Source organism: Myxine glutinosa, chromosome 14, assembly GCF_964187855.1.
Source record: "Myxine glutinosa chromosome 14, kmMyxGlut1.1, whole genome shotgun sequence".
NCBI classification, from domain to species: domain Eukaryota; kingdom Metazoa; phylum Chordata; class Myxini; order Myxiniformes; family Myxinidae; genus Myxine; species Myxine glutinosa.
The window spans coordinates 42934347-42946471 of NC_136274.1; the positions used below are offsets into that span (position 1 = coordinate 42934347).

The 12125-nt window shown below is 42.4% G+C and overlaps 1 protein-coding gene across 3 annotated transcripts in view; it reads right to left on the bottom strand.

Moving 5' to 3' along the window:
• The window catches only part of LOC137439717 (afadin), a 90975-nt gene that overhangs the window by 39642 nt on the left and 39208 nt on the right, over window positions 1-12125 (bottom strand). For all 3 annotated transcript variants that reach the window (XM_068135752.2, XM_068135754.2, XM_068135753.2), the window contains 10 exons: window positions 9279-9375; window positions 8790-9041; window positions 8421-8512; window positions 8072-8318; window positions 5922-5979; window positions 5474-5544; window positions 2552-2745; window positions 2320-2462; window positions 1795-1889; window positions 738-1003 (listed from right to left, as the gene is read on the bottom strand). In XM_068135752.2, coding sequence (XP_067991853.2) covers window positions 738-1003; window positions 1795-1889; window positions 2320-2462; window positions 2552-2745; window positions 5474-5544; window positions 5922-5979; window positions 8072-8318; window positions 8421-8512; window positions 8790-9041; window positions 9279-9375 — 1515 coding nt within the window. The remainder of the gene's footprint in view (window positions 1-737; window positions 1004-1794; window positions 1890-2319; window positions 2463-2551; window positions 2746-5473; window positions 5545-5921; window positions 5980-8071; window positions 8319-8420; window positions 8513-8789; window positions 9042-9278; window positions 9376-12125) is intronic.

Consider the following 12125-nt stretch of genomic DNA (forward strand, 5'->3'; position numbering starts at 1 on the left):
CCAGGTGAGGTGACTCAGCCTGTCATCCTTCCGAAGTCAGCAAAATGAGTACCAGATTACTGAAAACAGGGTCAGAAGAAGCCATGCTTCCAGCAATGATGCAACCAGCAGCCACTGGCTGCATACGAAGTCATGATGATCCATTATTTGTTTTCTGATTTACTCAATACCTCTTATCACCGTGTATTGTCCATAACTGTTATGCCAGTCTATTTTTTTTTTCGTATACAACATCGAGGCTCGTGAAAGAGCTAACAATAATCACACACAAAAAAATCAAACAAACACACAAAGTATATAATAAGGGGAGCGGTAAACAAGATGGGGAGAGAGAGGGAAGCACACAAACACAACATTTGAGAGCAGGGACATCGGGAGATCTGTGGGAGGGAGAGGGCTTGGGGGGAGGAGGCATGGGAAGGGGGTGGGGGTGGGAGAGGTAAAAAAAAAACACATGGACACTGCTAGGATTTCCAGGAAGGAAGTTGGTATTTCAAAAAAGTGGATCTGGGGTGAATTAAAGGGGGAAGAAAAGATCAAGGTTTTGGATGGGGGAAGATAAGAGATGGTGGTGAACAGCTGTTTTAAAGACCTGTTGTGTGTGTGTGTGTCTTCTTCACAGATCAACTACTGTACATTATTTCCTTAGCTTGAACTACCAAGTTTGTTACAGCTGCTAAAAACGATCATCACTTTCAAAGTTCAACATATGTCGCATTCCCCGGTCACTCGGCTACCTGCAGAAGGTGTCCCAAGTGACACTCCGCGATACGTTCCAGTCCACGTTGCTCAGCCCACGCGACCAGCGACACCAGCCTTTCTCCAAGCTTGCACCCCCAGTATCGTGAGCGCAAACCCAGCTCAGTGTCTCGCATCACAACGTTGAACAGGAAAACACCCAGCAGGGCGAACAGTCGTGAGAAAATCTGCACAAGCAGTGCAAGGTTCACACACGTCTGCTGCAACGCCTCAGCCAGATCCGAGAAAAGGGTCAGCACATGTCCTGGGAGAGAACGTGATGCATGTGCAATAATCATTTTACGTTGGCTTTATTTACATTTTACATTTACATTTTTTTACATTTTACATTTTACATTTTACATTTTACATTTTACATTTTTACATTTTTTACATTTTTTTTACATTTTACATTTTACATTTTACATTTACATTTTTACATTTTTTACATTTTTTTACATTTTACATTTTACATTTTACATTTACATTGGCTTTACTTTATTTACATTAACAACAACCACGGTCCCAGAAAAAGGCCAACCCCCGCTTGCGGGGAAAAATGGCCTCTAAAGGTGTTTTTTTTTATTGGCTTTATTGCAATCCTATTGGTTGACGATATGACTAGAAGGGAATTTTTTTGGAAAATAAACTTTGGTTCCTTTTGTAACTACACGTGGGTTTTCAATTGCTATAAGTGTGCAACTTATTATGTTGTCAACGTCCACGTAACAATCCAAATTGATAATAATGGCTCCAGCTTGAGAAACACTGAGCATCCAAATTCGATCATGGATGTCATAACAAACAGCCGACTATAAAAAACATGGAATTTACAGAATCTTTGATCTAAACATCTTGTTAAAGATAATTAAGAGTGGATTTATTGGCTCTTAAGCAATTTCCAATTGAATTGAATATATGAATGGCATTGGAAAGACATCATATGTATTTATACTTATTTTGGGAAGGCGAAGTGAACCATTTTATCTTACTGGGATTTGGTGAGATAATGTATGCAAGTGAAGACCTCAACAGTGTTTTAGACACACACTGCACCTATGTGCTTCCTGGGTTCCTCTGCAGTGTCCGAGTCCTGCAGTAATGCTGGGAGTTCCTGCTGCAACGCCTCTTGCAGACCATCCACCAGGACACTACGTACACGCGCACACACACATTTTTCATTTCTGCTCCTCACAATTATATAATTAACACACACACACACACACACACACACACACACACACACACACACACACACACACACACACACACACACACACACACACACACACACACACACACACACACACACACACACACACACACACACACACAGGTGTATACTTTGAGACCTGGCAGGACTCTGTTCCACCTCCTGAAACTCACCCATATGTGGCAATACTAATAGCAGTGAACAACAGCAACTTTCACACATGCATGTGCTTGCGCGACACACACACGTGTGGACAAACAGGCAAATATTCAGTCAAAAATTCATTTGATTCTGAGGCAGTACCCATATGATACAACAACATAGTATACTCGAAATTGGTGAGAAAGTGTCTGGTATGGGGTGAGTACCAAAATGCTGTCTGTGTGGAACAGGCCAATGACTCTTGAGCCACGATGGTAGTCTCCTGAAGGTCTTTGTCTTTTTGAAGGAAGGACAGCAGCTCAGAAGCATTAGCCATCAGGTAAACACTCACCAGAAGGTGTGGGCTTTCCTGAACACACGAGATGCACACGACTTAAGTGTTTGCTGAAATCAACTGTTAAAGGGCAGGTCACATGAAGTCACATCCACAGTCCTGACCTCCACACGACGTTCCAGGAGGTCTGAGGCCTTCTTTGCTAGCAAGGCTGCCTGGTCACAACTGGCCTTGCCCCCCATATAGGACTCTGATAGCAGAAAGCGGCAGGCTGAGTACACTGTGTAGGCCGGAGTGAGGGGAAAACCATGAGGTATCGCATCCATTTGAGGTAGCAGCCCCTCAAGGAAAGCATCTTCTGTTGAGGAAATGCAGCAACATATCAGGAGACATATTTCCTCAATTAGGTGTAACTAAGACTATGTGAATGGCTGGCAGAATAGCTTAGGCCCTGGGGGTACGGACACTCGACTCTGTGCTGTCTAGCCTGAGTTTGAATCCCGACCCGGATATCAGCTGGCATCCCGGTGTTTCACAGACAGAGTGATTCGTCAATGTTAGCACCGTCCCTCAGATGGACGTTAAACCGTGTGTTCCGTCATTCAGCCTTAGTTAATCCCGCCAGGGAGTAATGCATTTGATCCTGTTCGTTCGTGTTCGTTCGTGTGTGTGTGTGTGTGTGTGTGTGTGTGTGTGTGTGTGTGTGTGTGTGTGTGTGTGTGTGTGTGTGTGTTCGTATGTATGTGAACAAGATATCTGGAAAAGTTCTGAACGGATTTGGATGAAAGTTGGTGGGATGATTTCCCTTGGGATAAGGAAGAATTGATTCGTTTTTGGTGAAGCTCAGGATATTATTCCGGATCCAGGAATTTTTTGAAGGATTTTTTTACCATTGGAAGATAGGGCTCATTTTTTTTTAACATTACCTTCTATATATTCTATATTTAACATTGTGAGATGAAAATAGTTTTCATATTTGTTGTAAATGTAGTTTAAACTCGTGGTTATGCGTTAGAGCGGTGTATTTTTTTTAGCAGCGTCGTCTTCAATGTTCTTTTTTTTTCTTCTAATAAAGACATATTCTGTCATTTTAAAACCACCAAAGTGTGTATTACGTTTCCCCGTTTCATAAAATGTATCGTTTGATACGTGTAATGCTTTAAAACTGTTTTTTTTCTTTTTTCTTTTACCTCAGAAGAGATATCAACATTTACCTCAGCGAATGTCAATCGCAGTGTCAGTATTTGATGAACTTATAAAGACTTCGGTGAGTTATAAGTGTGACCAGCATGTGCACGGGATTCTTCCCAGAAGAATGAGTGGTCGCATTAGCTTGTACGACTTAAAATGAGCGAGTTTTGTTTTTACGTTTGGGCCAGTTTTATATGTTGTATCCCTAAGGAATGAAACGAACGTTTTCCTGGCTTACAATTTTATTTGAAGTCACACATGCCTCAAAATACACTCACTTATATAGAATTGAACGCTGAATCCGAAAATGTAAGTGAAATTGCCTTGTTTTTTTTAACCATATCTTCTATATATTCTATATATATATATATATATATATATATATATATATATATATATATATATACTGTATATACATATATATACTGTATATATATATATATATATATATATATATATATATACACAAAGAATTAAGTTAAGCACCCCCCCGTTTTTTTACAACCTCGCACATTACAAGTTTGTTGTCGTCAAAACAGTGTAATATACCCATGATATTGCTATATTTTCTGGAGAAGTGATATTATGGTCACATAAAAACATAACAATCATGCCGTTTTCAATATTTTATTCTGAATAATTTAAGGTGAAAATTTTTGGGAATTTTAGGCATATTTTCACCTCAATTTAAGTATGGAGCTATAGGTCCATCACGGACAGTGTGGATGACGTTTATGTTTTCTAACGTACAGTCATTGTTCTGAGAAGACCTCTAGCGATCTTTGCGTCAATAACGTGTGTAGGACCCACGTGATCGGATGGAGAAAGGTGCTGTGACAACCATCCCCTGGCCTGCGTACAGTCCTGACCTGAACCCCCTCGAGCACGTTTGGGACATGTTGGGACGACAAATTGCGAAGATGGTCCCTCCAATAGCCAATCTGGATGAATTGGAACGTGCATTACATCGGGAATGGAACAACCTGCCACAGCAACGCATACGACGGCTTACAGGGTCTATGAGACGTAGGGTTGAGTCAGTGATCCGATCACGTGGGTCCTACACACGTTATTGACGCAAAGATCGCTAGAGGTCTTCTCAGAACAATGACTGTACGTTAGAAAACATAAACGTCATCCACACTGTCCGTGATGGACCTATAGCTCCATACTTAAATTGAGGTGAAAATATGCCTAAAATTCCCAAAAATTTTCACCTTAAATTATTCAGAATAAAATATTGAAAACGGCATGATTGTTATGTTTTTATGTGACCATAATATCACTTCTCCAGAAAATATAGCAATATCATGGGTATATTACACTGTTTTGACGACAACAAACTTGTAATGTGCGAGGTTGTAAAAAAACGGGGGGGTGCTTAACTTAATTCTTTGTGTATATATATATATATATATATATCGATATCGATATCGATATCTATATATATATATATATATATATATATACATATATATATATATATATATATATATATATATATATATATATCTGTGCAGTGTCTGTCTTGTGCTGTCTTGTCTTGTGTTGTCACTGAACTACCTACTCCCTCAAACTTTTGTGAAATCGTACTATTCCAACTTGACCCACGGCGGGAGTATGCGCTCTACTGAGTGGCGTTCTAGTTGGTGGATGTCTTTCACGAAGGGTGGGTGAGGTATTGCAGGCACCCTGAACAAATTCCAAATTCCTGCCCTGACTGTCTCCCGGGAGGCAATGGCAAACCACCCAGTATAAGCCGTGCCCAGAAACCGCTTCTGCAAAGACATTGGTACATAACAACATCATGACGATGAGAAACACATCATTATGATCAATTGTAACGCAACAATACTGCTTGTCAAATGAGAAATGTTAATAAACGTGTTTCTCACCAGCCATGCCATTCCCGTTGATCTTTATATAAAGAGGCAAGTGACGTTCAGACGAATGCGTTGTCTTTGTCCTGCGGAGAGACATGGCATCAGTGAGGCCACAGAGATATAACTTGTAGAAGTTGGAACAGGAGCAATATTACATGGAGAACTGCAAACAATCGGAATGATATGTAATTATTTGCTTGGGGAAGGTAGAGTACAGGGCGGTTGCACAAAAGGTAGCTGGGGAGGGTTGAAGATGGGTGGCTGGCGAGGCCGTCACATACAAAATCGTCCGTAAGCTTCTTCCCTATGCAACTGCTGCGATTTAATACAGAGTAACCACTATTATTTATCAGTTTACCTTAACCTGTCCAAGATTACCAATCGCAGCCTCATCAGTACTGTTAGCTCTCTTGTGCAAGGACTATGAATGAGAGTCCTTGGAAATTGTGGAACAACGCACCTTGGAGACGAACACAGAGGGGAAGATGAATTCTGATTTGGTTGCTGTTCACTTTCCTCTACAAGGGAAACAGAGAAAACACCATTGTTCAATCGAGGATCAACAAAGACTTCTGTGATTATATCTCATGACCAAATTCAACTCTGTGTTTGCCTCAAAATCTTGTGTCCCAAACCCATCTCTCTCTGTACCCACCTTACCCAGTCGAACCCAACTGCACCTGGACTCTGTCTCCTTCTCGCCTGACAAGGTGGAGAAGTTTCTGTCAAATCTTGACTCTGATTCTGCAACTGGACCAGACGCATCAGGCCACGAGTCCTAAAATCCTGCTATCTCAACCACTCTCTGTTCTCTTCACCCTCTCTTTTGCTCAAGGTCATCTGCCATCTGCTTGGAAATCAGCAAACATTACCGCTTTACACAAAAAGGTGCAAAAACAGATCCTTGCAACTACAGACCAATCAGCCTGCTCCCAATAATCAGCAAGGTCATGGAATCCATCATCACTTCTGATATCAAATCCTTCCTCTTCTCCAATGGCTTGATCTTGGATCATCTATTTGGATTCAGAACAGGTCACTCTACACTGGACATGCTGCTTCTGCTGTCTCAACAAAAGATAGAGGTCCTTAATGCGAAACAGGAAATCAGAGCCGTCTCCCTTGACATATCACGTGCCTTCGATACGGTCTGGCACCCCGCTCTGCTCACCAAACTCTTCTCGTATGGTATCCATGGAAATCTCCACTCATGGCTTGCGGACTTCCTCTCTGGTCGTAGGCAACGTGTGGCCCTGAATGGTTTTCTCTCATCTCCTCTTCCTCTTCAGGTTGGAGTTCCCCAAGGCAGTGTTCTGGGCCCGGTGCTTTTTCTGGTCTTCATCAATGATCTCTCCGACTCTCTGGAAAATCCTCTCTATCTCTTTGCTGATGACTCCACTCTCTGCCACTTCATATCTCAACCCTTAGTTCGACCTCTTCACTCTCTGCAGATCTGGACAATATCTCAAACTGGTCAAACAAGTGGAACATGTCTTTCAATCCTGACAAATCTCACACTCTCACTTTGTCTACCCATAAAGACCGTCTGGACAAACCTCCCAGCTACTTTCTGATCAATCCTCTTGACGAAGTTCTGTCACTCAAGCTTTTGGGTCTCACTATCTGCCATGATCTGTCCTGGGAAAACCACATTTCCAAGCTGGCCTCCAAAGCCAATCGCCAAATGGGCATCCTCCATCGTGCAAAGTCCTTTCTGGGCACTTCTGAGGTCCTCACCACATACAAAGCTTTTATCCGCAGCTTGACGAAATGCTGCTCTCTCCTCTGGGCTGGTGCTCCTGCCTCACACCTAGTTCGGCTTCCCGCTGTTGAAACCAAAGCTTTCAGAATCATTGGAATCTCCTGTGATGAAGCTGATTCTGAGGGCCTTTCACTCTCTCACCGCAGGCAGGTTGGTTGGCTTTCTGTCTTCTACCGACTCCTCTCCGGCCTAGCTCCCCCAGCTCTGGCTGTGTTCTGTCCCCCAAATTTTCCTGCAGGATGCACAAGATCTGCCAGCAACGCTCTTCTGGTGAAACTGCCAAAATAAAGATTCTCTGCTCACCTTCACTCTTTCATTCCTCTTTTCTCCCGCCTCTGGGACAACTCCCACACTCTCTTAAACCCCACTCTTCCCTCCAGGTCTTCAAAACAGCTGTTTACCACCATCTCTTATCTTCCCCCATCCAAAACCTTGATCTTTTATACACCCGTTAAAACACCCCAAATCCACCTATTTCCATCTCCAACTTCTTTCCTGAAATTCCTAGTAGTGCCAATTTGTTTTATTCCGTGTACCCCGCCCCCCCACTACCCCCCCCGCACCCCCAACGGGCCCTCTCTCTTTCACAGATCTACCGACATCCCTGTCGTCTACTGTTGTTGTGCTCGTATGCTTTCCTCTCTCTCCCTCTCTTGTCTCCCGCTCCCTTTATTTATTGTATGTTTAATGGGTCCGTGCCTGTTCTCGTGTGTAATGTGATAGCTCTTACACGAGCCTTGACAACGCATACAAAATAAAAAATTAGATACTTGAAAATAATTAGATACAGACTGATGATCAGACAAGACAAGATCAAAGTACACCAATTGACATACATAGATCCTTACTTTTAATATTTGAAGTCACTGCTGCAGGATTAACTGCCTGAACCTCTGGGACCTGTCCCTCATATGCCAGTTTCAAGAACTTGGCATCACCGAGTTGCAAGATTGCCCCAGGCTTCAAAGGGGTCGGCCCCTCAATGTGCTGCCCCTCCACCCGCACTTCAGTTTCAGGCCCACATGGAGTTACAGTAACATGACCCGTATCCTTGCTTATGTGACAGTGCCTGGGGTGGATACCTGGGCCAGTCACCTGACAGGGAAAACAGGGGAAGCCAGTAATCCATAGCAAGGCCAGAGAAAATCTGGCAGATTTGGTCAAAGAAAAAGCCTGTGTGGAGTTGGACAAACTCACCACTATCCGGATCTCCTGTCCACTCTTGCACCTCTCAGATCCGATAATTAGCTCGTCATATTGCAGGAAGAACAGCCCAGGGGATGATTCAGCTACAGGGACAACAAACAGAAAATAATAATTGCCATTTGAGATAACTCAATCAGCAATAACAGCTAAAAAGTCAATGCAGACGTACTCATATACAGCTGGGCAGGTTAAACCCAGGTGACATTGTTTCCGAACGTTGATCGTTTTGCCCAAATTTATCCAGGCAGAGAGGCATGTCAGCCAAACCAACACGGACAAAAAGCATCCTTATAAGGTACAAGGTTCGATTATGAGCTGTACCTGGTTTTGCAGAACATTGAATTAAAAAGAAATACTTGCCAGGCTTAAGGTCGAGCAGGAAAGGCATGCTTTGTTCGCCTCCCTCAACATCACCGAATGCTTCATCAGCTTCTTTATCCGTGTTGCTTCCCGGAGGGCTCTCTGGCAGGGTCTCATTCTCACTCGGACCTAGGCTAATGGTGTCTGCCACTGCAGTGGACGTGGTGGATGGAGCGAGCGAGTCACGACTGCCGCGGCGTTCCCGTAGGCTGAAGGTTGATAACTTTCTCCGAAGCTGAAACATGAGGCGGCCTAAGCAAACATAAGAGGTGCTCACCGGGCTATTTTGATATACTATTATTCACATCGATTCCAAATGAAATTTCAACAACCTGCAGAAACGATCTTCAAAAAGCCAAACATTTCTCAGGGGATGGAATATAAACTACACGCCTGTCTGTTTGTTGATTTACAATCAGGTTTGCTGAGTAGGTTGAGGAAAGAGCCTCAAGGTAAACAAGGTAGCTGCTAAGACCGTGCATTACACACCGTTGTTGTCTGACCAGCTCTGCAGGATTTTAAAGGGGAACTCTCCCTCGTCGAGCTCGCTCTCCCAAGCCTCCCCAGGCCCACACGGCTTCACCACCTGCAGGCAATTGATGACACAGAAGCAAGCTCCATCTTGAACAAATCCGACAAAACGTACGCAATCAAATCTGTTTCATTTGAATACTCAACCGCAGCTCTTAGTCAGGGCCCTTAGGGATATTTTGGTTCAAATTCTTCCAAAAGCATCAAATTTGGCGCAGATGTTGCCCATGCCATACTCTTTCGATTTTTGACGGGCGCCAAGGGCGGTATGATCCGGGGACCATACCGATCCATCCCGCCATGTCACCTGACCTATGACGTCATAATTAGGATATGCATCCAATCACATGGCGTACTATAAGTGGTCAGTTCAAAATGAATCGATCGAAAAATGAAGGCAGGGATCCATTTTTAAGGTTTTCATAAAATCCAATATGGCCGCCAGGTCACATGACCTATGACGTCATATTTATGACATGTATACAATCATGTATACATGAACCCGGATCATGATCGCACAAAAATTAAACACAAGGATATGGCATACAGTTCATAAAACATCAAAATCCGTACCTTTGTAATTAGACTGATGAACTGCATATGCCTGAAAATTAGGAAATAGACATGTAAATATTTCCTCTAATTGTCAAAAATAAGGTCAGAGTTCGATTACCCAACCCAGAAACATAAAATGGTGAACCTCGCGTAAATCTTGACAAAAAACTCAAAAGCCGACATGTTTGACTCAAAAATGACCTTTAAGATGACCTTGAGGGTTGACCTTGACCTCGAATCATCAAAATAACATCATAATTGGATTCCTCGACCTCGAAAACCCCTGAAAAGTGGTATCATACATGATTCCAACCCTTTTGGTTATTTAACTGATTTTCCTCTAATCCCGGTGGCGGCCATTTAGTATTTCGCCAATATGGGGTCCCCGGGGGGGGGGGGGGGGCGCCCGTCTTGGCGCCCGTCAAAAATCGAAAGAGTATGGCATGGGCAACATCTGGGCCAAATTTGGTGCTTTTGGAAGAATTTGAACCAAACGGCCCCAAAATATCCCTAAGGGCCCTGACTATCTGCTTTCTCCACCATTAAAGCGTCCATACTCTTAGTTATTTAGACGGGCACGTGCAACAGGTTATGCAATTCCAAGATCACATTAACCATCCTTAGATACATGTTTTCACTGGGTTGACATGGTATGTATGAAACATGTTGTCGAACAGTTTTTCCATGTTCGATATAATCATCAACGACTGAATAACAATGCCGCAAACCGTAGAGGAGTTTTCCTTGTCGCGGCTCCTTATAAGCACGATTATCATATATTTTGAGTCATAAGGCATTTGTTCATGCGCACAGAGATATTTTGTAAGCAATCGGTAAAGAAATATGGGAAATGTTATTGTTACAGAAACACAGCTCGAGCTTTAGTCGTTTTCCTATGAGCTGTCCCTTTATGGATTCAATTCCAAGTGGAATTAGATCTAAATAAAAGTGCCATCTGGTATCGCAGCAGCAACAGCAGAGGGAATCCTATCATGAATCATGCCACCTTTGGCCACAGATGCAACTAGATGGTATTCATAGAATACTTACCATGCGCAGTCAACTTGGTGTGAGCCAACTCTTCTATTTTTTAACGTTTCCTTTTTTTTGATCCAATATGGCTGCCAGACTACGTGAGCGATGACATCATAAATTGATATCCTCTAAATAATTGTTGCATAGATCATGCTCAATAAATTTAAAACTGATCAGATGAAGCGTTGTCCCTGTAGAATTATGACGTCATAATTATGGCAACAATGATGTCATCGTTAACAACACCTATTCCCCATATGGAGTTATTTACAATGAGCCACGTTTCAATTTTTTTAATGCACATTGCATTCACGGCACACACTTTACTTTACTGAAATGTAGTGACAAATGTTATAATTTCGTCAAAAATCGTCGGAATTTCGCCAAATCTGTTTTGGTCGTGTGTTAATATACCTCAGCGAATGGCAAATCTGAAATCAGAATTTTATTTGAGGTCAAAATGACCCCGTGAGGTCGCTCCGTACTTTGCCTGCTCGTCATGTGCAGTGTGATAATTAATTCCATGCCCACTCTAGAAGACTTCTTCTTCACGCAACAACAACTTCTAGCTTCCAGAACGTACATCCAATCGTCTTGAAATTTTGTACACTTGTTACACTTCATTACCTCTACGATAATATATAGTTTCACGTCAATCAATGTAGCGGTTCAAGAGTTATAAAATTTTAAATATTTTCGTTTAATTACTTATATCTGCTAAACTACGTCACCTTTCGCAAATGCCAAAAGGTCATTTTAGTAGACTGATATGCTGAATACATCCATGAGGTTTCCCCTCGATAGGATCAAAAATGAGGGAGAAGCTAGGTTTTAAAAGTTTATGCTTAAAAACGTCATAACTCCGAAACCATGTGATGCATGACGTCATGCTCGCTGACTTTTTTGTTCGTCATGGGTATGCGATTCTGCCTGCAAAGATTGGCCTCGATCTGTTCAGTCGTTTTGGAGAAAATTGGATTTTAGTAGTTTTTCAGGCTTTTCACTCAAAACAATATGGCCTCCGAACCACGTGACTTACGACGTCATTATAATTTTATTTCTGCATCAATTTATACCGAGAAGATGCTCAAGAAATTTCATCCTGATTGGATAAAGTTTTTTACTTGTCGAATTATGACGTCATAACGGCGGCACCTATGACGTCATCATTCACATATGTTATTTCACATGGAGAGTTCTTTGCAATGAGACCTG